Genomic DNA, 18554 nt, shown 5'->3' on the forward strand with positions numbered 1-18554 from the left:
CAGGCGTGCAATGGCAGCTGGGAGATGTAGTCCATCCCTCTCTGGAGCAGGGAAACAGGCAGCAATCAATCAAGCTGGGAAACTGATCCCAGAGACGGAGGGCACCAGTGTGACCCCTGGAGTGCCCAGAGGGTCTGAGGTTGTCATATAATTTTTTGTTTCCTCCTTCTTTCCCCAAAAATTTCAGTCATGGGGGTTTTTGGGGGGTTTTTTGCCCCCATTTTTTTTTGGTTTGTGCAGGAGTGAGCCAGTGAGTTGCAGTGACCAGGTTTCTTTAGGTTCAACCGGTTTAAGAAAAATAAACAAGAAAAGAAAAGAAAGAAAAGCAGGATTTGACTTCAGACCAGTTGGCAAAATAACATGCCTTCGGAAGCAGGCGTGTTCACAGAGGTACGGAAGGGTCTTTTTCTTTTAATGAGGACTAGGGTTCCCAGAATCTAGGCTAAGGTACGGAAACACCCACTGCCTCCTGGTGTTGTTGTGGGGTTTTCAGATCAGCTGTCAAGCAAGCCCTTGGTCAGTCTTTTCACCTGATATGGTTTTCTCTGCTACCCTCTTTAGAGGTGCTTGGACATTTGCCAGGAGGATGTAACTGCTTTATGTCACGCACCAGTGGTGGGCTGGTGTGAAACGCACTAATAATGACCACGTGTTGCAAGGCAGAAGTCCACCTGTTGCCAGATGCCTCCATTCATGGGTGACTGGTGCCGCCTTAGTCAGCGGGGGCATCTCGCTGCCTAAGGGGACTCCCGCGGCCGATCACTGTGGCCGATTGCGGCAGTCGCTTCTGAGAATGGCTGTGGCTGCTTCTGGGAGCAGCTGCAGCAATCAGCCAGCACTTGCAGGGGGGGCACCAGCGCTCCCACCTGCTCCCCCTGCCCACTGCCTAAGCGGCGAGTGCAGCCGGTCAGGGGGTGCACCACCACTCTCAGGGGGTACACGTGCACCCCTGTGTACCCCCTATGCACCGCCCCTGCCTCCTTCTACCTCACACTGCCCAGTCACGGAATACTAACGCCTTTGTAGCACCTGAAAGAGAAGGGTGGGTCTTTATTTCATGCCCCCTCCTGGAAGATTCTTCTCTTTAGCAGATTTTCCTTATAACAGACTGGTTAGTATTAGTGCCAGATAGTACCTAGGAAGACGCTGCAGCAGAAAGCAGCTCATAAACGACTCTGCTATGGGCTGTCAGCTTTATGTCACCAGGATAGCATCGAGGTAGTGGGATGATACAGTTGCAGAAAGTCTTGTTTTGAGCTCCTGAGGTCCCTTCCAACTCTCATTTTCTATGATTCTGTGATTATAAAGGTATAGTTTGAAGACTGGAGTGTTCCCCCAGTATGGGAGATAAATGCGGTAGTGATGAAGGTAAAACTCATCAGCTACTGATCAAATCACTCTGTGTGGCCTGCATGATGTCTTGTACTATGAATACTTCCACCTGAGAGAGATTATCTTGAGCAGAGTAACTCATGTCAAGTTGCAGTGAACACAAGACCTGTGTTGACAAGGAGAAGCATCAGCCAACTGCAAACTTCTTTGAGCAACACAGTGTTTTACTGATATATTTACAATGTTATAGAGTAATTTGGAAGGTGACCAGTGCCCCAATCATTATAATAAAAACAATTCTAAATACCTATATATTTTGGTGTTTGATTTTGTTGTTTTTTTTATTATGGAAAATCAGAGCTCCCCCTGCCATCTTTGTTCACCTGGATGCGGGTCCAGCTGTGACTGTCCCTGCCACTGCTTTGTGGCACTGAGCAGCCCGGATATGCCAGTGCCCCTCACCCCCAGGCCTCAGCCCCTGCCTACCCCCCACTTGCTGTCCACCTTGTGCCCCAAGCTTCCCATCTGCACACCCCTCCCCTGCCCCCCATCAGCCCTGACAATTCTCCCTGCAGCCTCCCCTCTCCCCTCCCCAGCCTAGGCAGTGTCATCTGCACCCCCCTACCCTGTGGGCTCTCCCTTCAGACCTTGCCTCAGCCCTAGCAGTGTGATCTGCACGCGACCCACAGGGCCCCCCTCAGTCCTGCCAGTGCCCCTCATTCTCAACCCACATCCCCCTGTTGCTCTAGCCCTGCCGGAGGGGACCCCCAGCTATCCCCTGCCCCCAGGCCCCCAGTGTGTGGGGTAGGGGAGGGGCGTGCTTTCCAGAGCTTGGCCCGTGCCCCAGTGGTGCAAGGCTGGTCCAGACTTGGCAGAGCTTGGTCCCTGATTGTCCGAATTGGCCTTGCACCATTTGGGCTTTGTGCCAAGATCTGGTGTGCCTGGGCGAACCCTATGCCATCAGGGGCCTTGATGGTGCAGAGCAGTTTGGGCTTACCAGAGCTCAGCCCCTGGTCTCAATGGCACAGGGACAGTCCCGAACCCCAACACAGACCTACCCAGAGCCTATAAGGCCTGGTTTAAATTGTGGCACAGCTTGTGACACAGTGGCTCCTTTAATCTTGGAGTCCCCCATGCACCCCCTTGTTCCTGATTGGTGGAGGGACCCAATCAGCCCTACCGCACACCGCTCACTCCTGATGGCTAGGAGGTGATAACCATGTATTTAAATGTGCTGCGGTTTTTGTGTGCCATCTGGTCAGCAGCAAGCAGTGGGAGACAAAAACTGTGGTGTATTTAAAATGAAGGTTTTCACCTCCTGGCCATGAGGGCTAAGTACAGACATTCAAAAAGCCTGAGCCTGAATTGATTCAATCTTTGCAGGTTAGTCTAACCTGGCTAGGCTGAATCAGTTTGTAACCATACAGATATCCCCTCTGGACTGAGACGAAGCAGCCACATGCCTGCAGTGCCTCAGGCTAGAAGCCGGGGGGGGCGCTAGACCAGCTCTCCCTTCCCTTTGGTCATGGCCAGAAGGCTGGAGGGGAGCTGAGCTGAAGGGAGGCATGGCCAGGCCCTGGCAGGCTGCTGAGTATGAGTAGGGAGGGGCTTAAACCCCCACACTGGCCAGCATGGTCCCCAGCACAGGCGACTGGTAGGTGGGGTACAGGTGGCATGTGCCCCCCCCTTGAGATTGGCCCCCAACTCAGCACTGCTCAGGATGGGGAAGTTTTTTTGCCGATGTGTTGGGGGGGTGGGGGGAAGGGGCACTAAGCCATGGCACAGAAGTATAGGAGTGGATACGGGGCTTTTGGCCCTCCCCGCCAGCCCCCAGGCCCGCTCACAAATTGTGCTTTCAAAGACTTGGGAGGCACCAGTCATCCCTGGTCCCCAGGCAGGGTGTGCCTGGAGGGGAAGGAGGAAGCAGTCCTTGCCAGACATTTCCCCCACACAACTCTCAAGCAGAGGGGGGCATCGCCAGCCTCCAGCTGGCACACACAGGTGAAGGAGGATGGGGGAAGGAGGGGGGGGGGGGGGGCCTTTTCCTTCCCCTCTCCCACTGTCATGGACCTCAGCTGGAGTCCTGTGCCAGTGGGAAAGGGGAGGAAGGGAGGATTAAATCCCCTCTCCCTCCCAGCTTAGCCTTGGGGGCTGGTCCAGGGCCAGCGTCAACTCTGCTGCGTGAGCAGTGAGGGGTGGGGGGGGAAGCCTGACAGGGACTGCTGAGCCCCTACCAGGCAGACCCCAGCTGGGGTCCTGTGCTGGTAGGAGGGGGGATTAAACCCCCCTCCCTCCCCCACTTTGCCTCAGGGGGCTGGTATCTGGCCATGCCGCTGCTGCTTGAGTGGCAAGTGGGGAGGAGAATGAGGGGGCTGCTGTGCCCCTGCCAAGCAGACCCTGGTTGAGGTCCCATGCTTCTGGGAGAGGGAAGGGAGGGGGGATTAAAGCCCCCTGACCTGCCTTACCCTGCCAGCCCCGGCCAAGGCATGGCTATACCCCCTGCTCTCTGCTCGAGTAGGGAGAGAGGGAGAAAACCCAGACAGGGGCTGCCCTCTCACCCGCTCGAGTGGGGAATGGGGCAGAGGGGCAGAAGAGTTGCAGCCCCCCTCACACAGACCCAGGCTGGGGTCCTGTGGGCCATGGAGAGGGTTTAAAACCCCTATCTCTCCTCCACTTAAGGCTGCTGGCCCCAGCCCCTGCCCTCTCCACTCCAGTGGGAGGGTGAAAGTCTGGCAGGGGCTGCTCTGCCCCTACTGGGCAGACCAGGCTGTGTCCCCAGCTGGGTTTTCCACCCCAAACCCCTTGTCAGCCAGCCCTCACTGCTCTGGCTAGGGGCAGGGGCCAACCCTGCTGTGCTCGAGCAGACAGCATAGCCCAGCCCAGGGCTGCAAAGCATCCTGGGATGCTGGAGGACTGGGATTTAATTTGAACCAGGAAGAGGTCTGAGAAAAATGTTCCATAAATTGGTTTGACCTACATTAGTTAAGTTTGATACTACATTCAACCAGGTTTATCTTAAATCAGTTTCAGCCATTTTTTAAACTGGTTTATGTACACTAAACTTCTGTTCTGTTATAGGTTTAAACCAGTTTCTGATGACTTAAACTGGTTTATGTGTAACTTCTGTCGCTAGCCCAGGAGCGAATGGCATGTGGCGGGGCTGACGGACCCCTCCGCCAATGAGTGGTGGGGATGGGATGCACAGGGGGAACGCCAAAATTAAAGGAGCCCCTGTGCCGTGAGCTGCACCATGATTTAAACCAGGACCAAGGGCAACACATGGGGGAACACAGTGGTGGGGCAGAAGTATGTGCTGCCCCCGCTGCTGCCAAGCACTGGCTCTGGCTGGGCTGCAGCCCTGCGTCCCATACTTCCTATTAGCCCTGACCCCTCTAGGAGCCCTTCTAACCTCCCTAGCAGCCTATTGATCCTCCTAAAAGCCCCCTGCCACTGCAGCAGCTCCCCAGAAAGTCTTTAGCAGCTCCCCCTGCTCAGTCCCTAAGGGAAGGGCAGCAGGGTGGGGAGCCCTGAGCCCCACAGCAGGCAGCTCTCATCTTCCCCTTGCCCTCCATGGGCTCCACTTGGCTTTACCTCTGGCTGTGCTGCCCGCAGGCCAGGGGGAAGGGAGGGCAGGCCCCACGCTCCTCCCTCTGCTCTAGCCGCAGCAGCCGCCACCACCTGCATGTGGCAGCTGGATCCTGGCTCTAGCCAGGCTGTAGCCCTGTGCCTCACTGTCAGCGCAGAAATCTGGTGGGGTATGTGCCTTCCCCAAGCCTCCCAACACGTCACCAATGGATTTACCTGCAAGCAGTTGCTCCCATCACTCTGCCTAGCTGTACTGCTGGCTGGGTGTGTGTGCGCATGCATGTGAATGTGGTGTCCCCTGCTCTGCAGCCTCTGATCACCATGCCCCTGCTCCCCTCAGCCTGCCAGTCTGCAAGGGGAAGCCCACAGTTTCCCGCTTTAAAGAGAAAAATCTGGGTTTTTCCAAATGAAATGGAAAACCCAGATCTCTGGTTATAACTCACCCCAAACATTCAGAAATCATGAGATTTTAAAAATAAATTAATAAGCGTGAGGTCCTTATTATTTGCTCTCTAGTTGGGTGCAATCAGCCCACACTTCCACTCTTTTCTGTGCAACCTGTGTTTTAAATGAAAAATGAGATGCCAGGGAAGAACTTGGCAATTAGGATGGGAGCATTAAGAAGAACACCAAATAGTATGAAGGCTTGCCAAAAATATTGCAGCCTTAGGCAACATGGCTATTCAACTTGCTGTGACAACAATGCCAGCCTAGGTTCCAATCTTTTTCTCTTGGTCCTAGTGAATGAGCTTTTGAAACATACACTTGGGTATAAATGGCTAGAATATGATCTTTGTTTGTGCTTGCGTTCTAATTTTTTTTAGTTATTTTCTTCTGAAATGCTCACTTGCCACCAGCCTTTGGTTCCTTCTTACTGATGCATGCCCCAGGCCCTGGGCCATTGTGGACATTTTTATGACTATTAATCTTACTCGATATTTTTATATTAGAAATGTGTTCTTTACTGGAGACAACTAGAAAGTCGTTGTCCTTGCTCTGAAGAGGTCAGTGATGATATCTAACATAAATATGGGTGTTTGATATACCCGGGGTCATCAGCTCTCACAGTTTACTTGTAAGTCTTGCAATATTTGGTGATTTCATGAAGCCAAGTAATGTGAAATTTTCAGCATCTCTTTAAAAATTATGTATAAAAGTATGTTTCTAGTTTTCCTGGTTGGAGAAAAAAGCTTGAAAAGGTGAGCTAAATGCACCCTAAAGTTTGGAAACCAGAACAAAAATACAGAGAATTAAAAAATTACTATTTTAGGGAGAAAATCCTGATCTTGTGATATTGTTAGGTCTGATTCAAGATTTTTTTTTAATATGTGGAAGCTGATAATGTAGAAGAGAAAGCTGGATAAAAATTCAGAAAGTAGAATGAAACAGGACATGAACAACAGCATGTAGTAACTTGCACATGACTATACACTTAGGGCCTTATCTGCACTAGGAAAAAGGTGCGTTTTTAATTCTATTTATGTAATTGAAGTGAAGCTTGGAGAGACCTAGGATTCCCTTTGATACATCTATAACTTGTTCTGTCCACAGCATGATATTATATAAGCTAGCTAGCACACGGTAACACAACTTTTCCCCAGTGTAGCCACACCTTCAAAGGACTTTAAAAATAAATATATAACAATAGGTTTTTCTGAGTCAGCTCTTTTGGACATCACACAAAATCCACCTTCAGTTGGGACATGAGCAACAAGAGGTGAGTAGCTTGGCAGAGTAGAATAAAGAGGCTAGGAGCAGAGAGGACGGCTGAATCTCACATATTGTCTTTGAAACAAGGAATAACTAGCTTGCCTGCCCAGCCCTCTTGACAGTGTAACAGTTCTTCTTTTGGGTGATTCTTCACAGTGAAGGATGATTATCTTCCATGAGTGTCTTATCTGTGGGTCCAAAGATGGCTGACAAGGCTGATCCAGGATCAACAGACTCTGCGGCAACTGCGTGCAGGGCAGGGTCCGTGCAGGGTGACTGGTTCCAGATCCTTGATTTGGTTCACGACACGCTGTTTCTGATGATCCTGCTTTTCTGCCTCCTGTTGTCACCATAAGGTTTCAAAGTACTGAAATCCTTGCAGCACATTCTTCCTCCATTTGGGGTAGTCCTGGGTGATAGGTTCCCACAAGCTGATGTCAGTGTTGCATTTGTTTTCAAGTTGACCTTGAGGATGTCCTTAAAACGCTTTCTCTGCCCTTCTCTTGAGCATATGGTTTGAAGAATGTAACTATGTTCCATATAAAATGGCTCCTGTGTATTCTTGGAGCATCACATGGGCAACTGGTGCCTCCCAAGTCTGGTGGGGGAAGCAGATCACTGACTGGGGGGTGGGGGTGTCCCCCAGAGGCCAATCACCGAGCCCAAAATCACTTCCACTGGCACTTCCAGTTTTGTGACTGGTGTTTCCAGGGGGTGCACGACCAATCTCAGGGAGTTCACGTGCACCCGCGTGCACCCCCTACACATCACCAGTGGAGCATCACAAACCTCCAGCTATCTTAGGCCTGAGAGAACACACACATTCCTGTGCGCTTGTTTTTCTTCCCCACAGACTAAGTTGGGGCAGGCCTTTTTTGCTCTGTCAGCCCCATTCATGGGTGAGGAAGAAAGCAGAGGCTGACTAGAGAGAGAAGCAACTAGTTCAATATTTATTCACAACTTTAAAGAGTTTTATGGCCCATAAAACAAACCAGAATTAATTTTTTGAGCAAAGTAAACCCGGAAGACTTAATAGAAACATAGTTACATTCTTAATAGTAGCAAACAGGTAAAGTCCAGTTCTTTGCTCTCTGAACACGCTAATTGTAACAATCTATTACTATTTATAATTTGAAAATTGCCTACGTTAACTTACCCACAACAAATCATTAACTGTGTTTTGGTTATGAAAGTGCATTTTCTATTGACACAGTCAATAGAAATTAAGAAACATATCAGTTAAGGCTATGTTAAAATCCAAAGTAACTCCAGTTCACTTGCTTTACCACTCAGTATCCTATTACGCTCATGTCCTGAACTCTGAGTGTGATATCCTGAAAAGCTGTTTTTTAAAGTAGAAATATTTCATTCTAAAAAATATGGGCTGAAATGTGTGTACTTTTGTCTGAATTTCATTGGTGTGAGTGTTAACAAGTAAACAGAATTCCTTACTTATATGCTATAGTTTCTTTAAGATTGCTGCTATCTAATATTTGATGACAAGCAATAAGAATTCATACCTGGTGTTGCGTTTTTGTGGTGCAAATAACCATGCATCAGTTGCTGGAAACTATTCACTCATTTACTTTATTTTCAAAAAGTTTTGGCACATACACAAGTTCTCTAAATAAAATCAAATGGTTGTCCAAAACCATGTACCTCAAGGAACAGAAATTAATCTAAATAAGCAGGAGTATGAGGCATATACAGATAGTCCGGTGATTTATTTTTTAACAACATATATTGGTTTCAGAGTTATAAAAGTTAAAAGGTCTAATACAGAAACGTAAGTTGTGGCTAAGCATCTTCCACTATGTAGGTTTGCGATGACTTTGGGCGTGTACAGAAGTTACATTTTTTTGCACGACGAGGCCCCTGATACTGCTCTGTAGACGTAACACAACAAACATTCACAGCAGCAGAGCACTTTTAAAATGGCTGATCATGTGAAAATGTAACCCACATTTGATGTAGTATCATACAGGGGTGCTCTAGGGCAGAGTATCTTAGGGAATCTGTGTACAGGTATGCTATAAGGGTTAATTTCAGATGATTCCACCCACTTCCCGTACTACTTTCTGCAGCTGAGCTGGTGCTGGCACAGGCAAGCACTGGCCTAGCCCCACCCCTGAAGCTGTCAGAGAGAGGAAAAGAAAACCTCTGTCTTCTTCCTCCACAGCTGGGCAAGGGGTAGTGGGAGAAAGCAGGCCCCCACCGCAGGTGTCCTCCCCCAGCTACCACTGCTGTGTGGGGGTGCTCCCTTTCCTGTCCACCCCTGCTCAAGTATCTTGACAGAAGCAGCCATCGCTGCTGTTCCTGGAGCTGGTCCAGGGGGGGAAATGGAGCCCCCCACCTCATGGGCCTGGCCTGGCTACCCTTGCTGGGGTCTTGCGGCGGCCGGGCTGGGTTAAAGAGCTGGGGGGGCTCCATTCCCCCCTCCCCACCCCAGCTCTGGGCGCAGGAGCTATGGCTGCCGCTGTCAACATTGTGCTTGTGTGGGAGAGAAGGACGGTCCCCCCCCACCACATGGGCATGGGCCAGTTCCCCCAAGCCCTAGTAGGGGTAGTTGTGGGGGCTGTTGGGGGGGGCTGCCCCCCTCCTGTCCAGCCACTGCTGCTAGCTGGTTTCCTTTTTCTTTATTATTCCAAAATCTCTCTGGATGCTTAAAGTGCTGCTTTGTTCCATGTTAGTCAGCTGTAATGAATGGTTTTCCCACAAATATTTTGTTATAAAGCTGTATAGAGATCGTAGGAGAAGACATTTTAGATAAGCCGTGGCATGCTGTTGGTAGCTCACATGCTTCTTAGGAGTCTGGGATCTTAAAACGTCAGAACACTGCGAATACTGAAACATAAGAAGACAGGTTAATGCTGTTTTTGAAAAGCCATGCTCTAACCAGCATCATGGAACTGCTAAAATATTGTAAGATTTATGATAATCCCATCCTCCAGCATGCTCCTGCCAGCACCAACTGACTATATTATGAAAGAACTGACTGCAAATTTAGCTGAATGCAGATGCATATAGCCTACAGATGCATACTTCTAACATCTGTTTTTTTCTGGTATTATGTTATTTATTTCACTCGTGAATCCCTCTGTGCTTTTGCTGTTTATCACAGAGGTTATAGATGGAAGACCCCATGGGACAGCACTAGGACACTTACTTTTGGGAACAATTGTATGATCTCTGTGTGCCGTATTCTGAATCTGTGGAACTGGAACTATTTTATTAATATTGACAACCTAACAAAGCCCTGAGATGCAGCCTTCTTGATTGTATGGTCACAAGTGGCCTGTAATGTTATCCCACTGTTTGAACTAGTGATTCTCAACAAGGGTGCCCTGGCACAGTGGGGTGCCTTGAGATTCTTTCAAGGATGCTGTGGGGTGCCACACAATGTTAGCAGTGTTAGATGTGCAACTATGAGTCACAAGCTAAATCCTGAAATTTCACATAGGTAGCCACATTCACATAGGAAAAACATTCTGCCTTATTGTAGGCTTTCTGAGTTGTTTGCAACAAAATCGTTGCTCTATTATTTTTCTGTAATCAAAAAACAAGAGCTGGTATTTTCTGAGGGGTGCCTTGAATCTAAAAATGGGTATCTTGAGTTTAAAAAGGTTGATAACCACTGGTTTAAACATTCTGCTAGATGGTTGTTTGGTTCTCTCATTTCCAGAGAGGATAAGTTCTGCTTCCTCTGTCATTTCTCAGACTGAAAACTGTTTTGGGGTTTTTTTTGGTGTTACACTTCATGCTCTTGATAGAGCAGTGATTTCTAAGGGTGCGGAAAGAAGTGACAATTTTTGCCCAATCTGGGCACAGAAAGTGGTTTATAGCCATGACCAAACACAACCACGTGGCTGCAGACTGCTTAAAAATGGCCAGTGGGGTGAAAATCTGAACCCTTGTTGCATAAGGGTTCAGATGAAGACATTTCAAAACATAGCATCTTCTGTAACCTGTGTCTGCCTGCCTGCCAGCCTCCAAGCTGTTTGCAGAATGGGAGTGGGGAAAGGGAGGGGGGGGGGGGAGTTCAGTCTGGAGTTTTTTCAGCCCCTGTTGGAGGATGGGATGGGTATATTGGAGCTCCCCAGAGGTGTGTGTGGGGGGGGGGGGGAGAGGGGGCCTCCAATTCACCCACCTGAACCTCCAGCGTTGGCTAGGGAACCCCTAGAATGAGCTCCCTCTGCTCCCTTCCCCTCTCCCATTCTGAACACAGGGAGAGGCTGGGAGGGAGGAGGTGCCCTTGGAAGGGGAAACTGGCTGCAGGCTCCCAGCCTCTCTTCCCCTTCTTCCTGGAACTAACTGTGAACTTCTATTAGGTTCGGGGTATTGTGTAACTCAGAACGCTTCCTGAAAATCATTCTCAGTTACAGTGGGGAGCTGCACTTCTGTCTGGGCCCTAAAAGCGTGGTGTATGTTACTTTGGGAGATGTCAAGAATTAGCTATGAGGACAGGGAGAGACTTCTCCAGTACTGCCCAGAGTCTCAGCTTTCATTTAGAGAAAGGTTGTACTCAGCTGTTATATTTGCACAGAACACCTTCAGAACAGAGCAAATAGTACTTATGCTGAGACGTTCAGTTGTGTTCGTAGAGAGCTTAAATAATAGCTCCCTGTGAACAGGTTTGAGCTGCTCAATTTGTTACAAGGTGGGTTAGCTGTTTCACCTTTCACTAAAGCATGTAAAACTAGGAGAGGAAGTATATTATGAAGGGCTACACCATTTCCCAAAGTTGTGATAGAGGGGGAAAGGAGGAGAGAGTTTGAGATATCTAAGACTTACAGAGCATGTGGCAGGATAGATGGCAGGGGGAGAAAGTGGGGAAAATGTAATGGGGTTTGTTTTCTTGAAACAGGACTCAACTTTTAAAAATTTGTGAAAAAAAATGTTATGTAATGGGTTTTTCTAAGGTGTGGGAACAATATATGTAGAGCAGATGCAGTAATATGTAAGGAAATAATTCATTTTAGATTTGAAATATGTGGAAGATGATATATATATATATATATATATATATATATATATATATATATATTCAACTGAAAACACCTGAAGAAGCTCTACCACATTTTAGGAGATAACAATATGATCCTAACACTTGCTGCAACCATTTATATTTTATGAAAATAAGTTGTGTAAGATAGTATTATTTTAGTAACTAAAAATAATTATAAAAGAATGTAATAACTGCTCAGCCAAACTTTGACCCATTCTGAAGAAAACTGTCAATGTTTAATGAAACAGAGTTTATTATTAATGTAATGCTCACCATCAACAAGCTAAGACCCAGAATTTATAAAACAAGAATATCTATGGATCTAAGTAAGAGCAGAATTTGAATCCAATTCTCAAAATCTGTAAGATTTGCACAAAAAGTCCGCTTAGATACTTGATAAAGGGAGGATTCTAGTGATGTTATAATATGCACATTTGTGAGTTCTCTTGCCTACATAAAGGAACTTTCCAGTCTTATGCATGCAGCATCCCATCAAACCCTGCTGACATAGTGATTCTGATTACACGGTCCATGAAAACATATCACAGATTTATCAGTTTTATTGTATTTTAATTGAAGGCAAATATTAGAGCCCATAAACTCTCACTCTGTTCTTTCCTTAAAGAGAAACTGATAGGACCCCTTATGCCTACATAGACAAAACTTTAAATGAATATTTAGAGTTTTAAAAGCTCACTTCTCTCAGAATATTTTGTTTGTTACTTTGTGTGGATAATGGTGGATCATGATCTGCTGTTCTCAAGACCATAAACTATATGCTGCAACTTAGTATGTGCCCTAAGAAAATATCGAGAGCCCTACTAATATGGTATAAATTGGCTCTTGGTACCTTCTGAATAGCCATGATTTCCAGTGAATGGAAATGTACCGAGTTTAGAAAATAGCCTGAGATTCAATTCAAGGATTAAGAATCCGAGACATTTATTTTTTGACCGTCATGTACAACGATGCCCACCTCTTTTGTTCATTTGTTTTTTGAAGGTAGAAGAGTGCGGTTTGGAGACGGTTAAAGTTTCATCCCATTTTATCAACATTCCACTCTTTATTCAGGTATTAAAGCAAATATAACCTTTGCTTCTGTTTAAATAAATGGATCAATGAATGTTAGGTAGATTAATAAAGTAATGTTGCTCACCTCTTCCCTGTTCTCAGCAGCTCAAATCCTTCATTGATTTTATCAAACGGCAAAGTGTGGGTTATTAATCCATCCAAATTAATTTTTTTTTCCATGTAGTCTGCAACCAGTTTAGGAACAGACTCTTTGCTCTTCCAGCCTGAAAAACAGAAAACAATGAACACTCAATCTATTACCATTTAATATAATGAGACTAGAAACAAAGGAAATGTTTATAAAAATATCTGATAGGTCTGGAGATGTAAATTAATTGAAACAGCAAATAGGTAGGGCCATTTTCTCCCCAGCACCACCTGGGGTGACAAGGAACAATGGTAATAAGCTGATGGAGAATAGGTTTAGGTTAGAGATCAGGAGGCAATTTTTTACAGTTAAGGTGGCCAAAATCTGGAACCAACTTCCCAGAGAGGTGGTCCTTGCCCCTACCTTGGGCAAATTCAAGAGGGTATTGGACGATCACCTGTCTGGGGTCTTGTGAACCCAACATTCAGTCCTGCCTGTGGCAGGGGGTCAGGCTAGATGATCTGTTCAGGTCCCTCCTGACCCTAGCTACTATGAAACTACTATGAAACTCACTTCTTTGACAAAGTGGCACAGCAGTTAAGACTTTGTAGGCATTTCTTGGTGGAACACTCCGTATGAACAAGAATCAAGGTTGAAAGTATGCTTTGGTGGAGTCTAGTTCATGCTCTAACCCCAGTGTTGCCCATTTTACCCTAATTCTGAAATATTTAAATAAGCAGGAATGTTTGAATGCTGACAAATGAATCTTCATAGAATCCAGCCCACTTCTGACAGCATAAACAATCCTTCAGAATTCATTTATCAACCCTCTTGATTGACTTTAGTTACCCAGTCCTTACCCTAAAATCTGCAAACACATATAGACCAAGGAATGAGCAACAAAAGACTAACTGATAACTGGAATTGGATTCCTTCAGTTGATAATAAGATTGTACATTTTCCCCCAGATACTATTAAAGTGGGAATGCGTTGCATGGTCCTTTCAGGAGGTACTAAAAACCCTGTGCGCATCAGAATCTCTCAACAACAAAAACAATGGAAGACCATCTAAAATCGCTAGCCAAAATAATAGTTAATGCCATTTTCAGTACAATTTAAAGGACTATTAAGCAAGGATTTAAAGGATTATTAAGCATGGGCTATTAAGCAGAGACTTTCTTTAGCTACAGGGATCTTGGAATAAAAAATAGTTTTTCTCCTATTTGTGTCTTTAAGAAAAATGGTGGTTGTTACCTTGGAAGTACAGCAGCGATAACCACTTGAAAGCTTGAACCAAACATGGCTGTTTAAGATGGGAACTCAACCAAGGGTCCATAACATCCTCGCTCTTAATGAGCCCAAGCCACCCCATTATCAGTACAAAAGGACTCGACCTTTCTTAAACAGAAGTCCTACATGTGGATTTAGGCACCTAACTATGACATCCCTATTGGAAAAGTTGGCCTAAGATCCTGCCAAATTGAATAAAAGTGCAAAAGAGGCAAGTCATTTTTCAAGTTCATACCTCCAAAAACAGACCCTTTCCAGGTACGTCCAGTGAATAGCATCATGGGGTTGAAAGTGATCTTTTCTGATGCAGGGGGCACCCCGACAATCACAGAGGTTCCATAGTTATCTTGGCAGCATGCCAGGGCAGCTGTCTGAATTAAAACCAAAGGACACACTCTGCAGTCATACAGACAGTAGCTATTCCACACACAGTTGCAAGCTCCATTCTCAGTTGCTTGTGTGACTGACAATACAGCAAGGTTTCTCCAATAACAGTGAGAATACATGACACAAACATCAGCACCCAAACTATCCCACCTCCCACCCTGGTCTGGGTGCAGAAGAGGGGACAGGAAGTTTGATGGAACCAAATACTGAATGGGAAGGGAAATCAAAGAGGACAGGTTTGTCTCTTTGGCATCATTTGCCATAATTACTCAGCACACAAAGGTGCCTCTGTATCAAGATCCAGAGCAAGATGGGTGACTGAATAGCTGCCTTTTGAGGCATTGTGTCCACTCCAAAACCTTTGGGGCCATGGAGGTAAGTTAATGATGATACTGATGCTGTTAGCATTTTCAGACCTGTCCCACCCCTCTGCATTTCCTACTGCTCTCTCCCACCACCTCTCAGGGGCTTTTTAGATAGCAGCATATTCTCTGGCAACACGAATCCCCAGGTGCCTATATACATGCTCCAGGGAGGGAGATGGGGGGTGGGGCTCTCGGGAGTGGCCTGCAGTATCTGATGTAGTCAGCATCCTGTCTTTCAAAATGGTGATGGGGCGCTTTAACTATTGCTCATTTTATGCCATTTTGAAATGCAGGATGCTGAATACACCAGATACTGCTGCACACTAGAGCATTCAGATGAGAGCGTTCCAGCAGAAGCGATTAATCGAGTTTGCTTTGTTGCCTTCTAATCTAATCAGAGCACATATATGGGATGGGAGGGATGTGGATTCTGTGGTTTTGAATTGCTTCTTAACAGTTGCTTAACAGCTCTGCACTTCCAGTTGGATTGCAAAGGGGCTTAGCTAAGGGACTCTTGAGTGGTTAAATTCATACTTTCCACTGCCCACCACATGGTAGACATTTGACATTTTCAGGTCACCTACCATGGTATCAATGCGTCCAATTACTTCAAATGAATAGTCCACACCACCACCAGTCATCTCCGACAGCACCTCCTGAATGGGTTTCTTGCAGTCCAGTGGGTTGATGCACTCAGTGGCTCCTAGCTCCTTGGCCTTGGCAAATTTATCTTTGTTGATGTCAATTCCAATGATCCGGGAAGCTCCAGCTGCTTTACAGCCCATGATGGTGGAGAGCCCAACTCCTCCCAAACCAAAGACAGCGCAGGTAGAACCAGGTTCCACCTGCATAATCATAACAACATGGGACTCGTAAAAGGCAGGTGGCATTCAGAAAATTAGTCAACTTGTCAGTCTCTTTAAGTTAGCCATTAATACATGCTGCTGGTAACTGTCTGGCAGCATTTTTGCAGCAAAAAGCCGCCCAGCCACCAGCCACATTACTGGATTACATCTGAATACACTGCCACCAAAGCATATGTGTGAGAACAGGTTTTCGTTAGAGATGAGATCATGACACCAAATCTGGGTTTAGTTTGGGGGTATTTAGATCAGGGATTTTGGCTCAACCTATTATGGAGAAGGCTGTAAAAAAACAGATTCTGATATGGATTTGGATTCTGAACCTTCCATGAAATTGCTGGAATTATCTAATTCAAGGTTTTGATTTGACCAAGTCTCTAATATAAACAAACACACTGCACATATACACTGAACCCTGAGTTATGCTAATTATGCTGTATGAAAGCTGTTCCCATAGAGAACTGGCAGGCCCCAAAGAACTGTGAGCTTGCAGAGAACTGGTAACTTTATAGCAGGCCTCTGGCTTCACCACTCCTAAATGTATGCCATGAGATAAGCAAACAGTTTTAAGAGAGGAAATCTTTTAGGAAATCTCTTTTTATACTGTTTTTCATCTGTAAATGTCAAAATGCATTACTTTGGGAAAAATGGAGAGAGGCAGACAGAACTGATATTTCCTGCAAGTCAACATCTACAGCTCTGATCTTCTACATTACAGGCACAGGCCCTCTCCAATAGACACACTGTCATCCTTGTCCTTGAAACACGTATTCCAATTCTCACCTTAGCAGTTTTTACTGCAGCCCCATAGCCAGTAGAAAATCCACAGCCTATCAGACACACTTTCTCCAGAGGAGCAGCAGCATCTATTCTGGCAACTGCCGTCTCATGTACAACTGTGTATTCCGTGAAGGTACTCGTACCTATAAAGTGATGGATCATTTTTCCTTTGCAGGTAAACCTGCTGGTTCCATCAGCCATTAATCCAGAAGGTGACCCAAGGCTATTAAAAAGACATCCAGAAATATAGGTAAATTAGATATTTCAAATGCAGTCAGACTTACTGTAAATGTAGTCAAACTTACAGTATGAGGAGTATCACCAGCAAGACTTACTCATTTCTAATGCATAGATTGCCATTTGATTTTAAGCAAGGCATACACTCTCCACACTGTGGGACAAAGAGTGGGATGACTTTGTCACCTAGAAACAAAGCAAATAAATAAAAGGAATTTTAAATCAAGAACACATGTAAAAGGCTGAAGTACATATAATTATTACACAAACTTACAGTCAAAGAGCAATTCGTAATTGAATCTTCACTGTTACCTTTTGAAATGAAACACCTAGTAGAAGTAGACAGCTATACTTATTTTCTTACCAAAAATCAATTTTCTGCCCAGGACAGTGTAATTAGTACAAAGTTATGACTGAGAATTTCAACATTCAAAATACGAGGGAATTCAAAGTGTTGGTACTCATCACAGGGCATACACTGGGCATGTGCCTGGTGATATAGACTTGTTGTCAGTTTATGTATGTGTTACCACTCATACAACATTGTTAAGCAGTCTTCCACATTTCCCATTTCCCACTGGAGAATGACATGTTAGTGTGATGTGTGGAATCAAAACTGGAGGTTACAAAAAGTCCCTGGGTGGATTATGACCACTCTTCCATTCTTTATATGTGCATTGAAAGAGGATCATGATTTATGTTTTTTCTGTTGTAACATGGTGATGCATCTCTACATGCACTTTACTAGGGAGTAGACTAATTAGCTGTGGCGTAAAGCATCATCATCTACATTAATGCCACATTATGCTAGTATTGTTGGGGACAGTACTATCTTACATCAGGGTAATTTGCTGCGATGAAATGCACATGTAGCTGCTGACTGAGTGCAAATTGCAGCCAGTCAGCACAGCCGGCTGGTGGCCAGATTCCTGCCTGCTGCCTAGACACACAGCTGTTCACTTTCAGCACCTTTGTGCCCCAGCCAACCCCTCTGCCGCTCATCTGACATCACCACCCAGAGCCCGGGGCTGATCCCTCATGCCCCTTCAGATTGCCAGCCCTCCACCATGGCTCAAATTACTGCTGTTTCAGGCACAGGTGTAGATGCTGCACCCAGGAGCAGTTTACTCCAGCTCAAACTGTCCTGGAGTTTACTACTTCATATTAATTGGATGTGTAGATACATCTGGTGGCATGGCATGAAAAGGGATAAAAGCAGTGGGCACAGTTTAAATAAATAGGAAACGATTTGCTATTACACTTTTGCCTTGAGCTTGTGTGTACAGGCAACCCTTGCTTAACATGGTTTCACTTAACACAATTTCACTATAGTGCTCATTAAAAATACCTATCTGGTTTCACTTAGCACTCAGTGGTTTCATTATAATGCTCAGCGCGGGAGGTAGGGAGAAACAGTGGCAGCAGCGGCAGTGGTAGCAGCATCGAGTGAAGCGGTAAGTGGCAGCTGGTGGGGCCCAGGGTGGGGTGGCAGGAGCCCAGGGTCCGCTCTGGCACGTGGTGCTGGAGCAGCTGGCATGAGGGGAGGAGCAGCGGTGGCGGTGAGAAGTGGGGGCGGGGGTCATGAGCGTGGGGCCTGGGCTGGTGCCCAGGGCCAGGTCCTGCAGGGCGGCAGGAGCGTGGAGCCCGAGGCCAGGGATGGCAGGACTGCGGGGCCTGGGCCGGTGTGAGCCAGTGCTCAAGGACACGTGTGCAGTGTCCCCCGGCCCCGCCCACAGTGGAGCCAAGCCCGTGGACCCCCCATCCCTGGGCTGCAGCCTGTGACCTGTTCGGGTCACACACTCACCCGCTGGAGCTCTGCTGCTCGCCATTAATCCCTGCCT

At 46.4% G+C, this 18554-nt stretch overlaps 1 protein-coding gene across 1 annotated transcript in view; it reads right to left on the reverse strand.

Moving 5' to 3' along the window:
- Positions 1 to 8195: 8195 nt before the first annotated feature.
- LOC102562002 (alcohol dehydrogenase 1) overlaps positions 8196 to 18554 on the reverse strand; it is a 28981-nt gene continuing 18622 nt past the window's right edge. The window contains exons 4-9 of the mRNA XM_006264505.4: positions 16812 to 16899; positions 16480 to 16699; positions 15418 to 15678; positions 14317 to 14452; positions 12789 to 12927; positions 8196 to 9471 (exon numbers count right to left, since the gene is read on the reverse strand). Of these exons, the coding sequence (XP_006264567.1) occupies positions 9447 to 9471; positions 12789 to 12927; positions 14317 to 14452; positions 15418 to 15678; positions 16480 to 16699; positions 16812 to 16899 (869 nt within the window). The 3' untranslated portion in view covers positions 8196 to 9446. The remainder of the gene's footprint in view (positions 9472 to 12788; positions 12928 to 14316; positions 14453 to 15417; positions 15679 to 16479; positions 16700 to 16811; positions 16900 to 18554) is intronic.

Source organism: Alligator mississippiensis, chromosome 2, assembly GCF_030867095.1.
Source record: "Alligator mississippiensis isolate rAllMis1 chromosome 2, rAllMis1, whole genome shotgun sequence".
Taxonomy (NCBI): domain Eukaryota; kingdom Metazoa; phylum Chordata; order Crocodylia; family Alligatoridae; genus Alligator; species Alligator mississippiensis.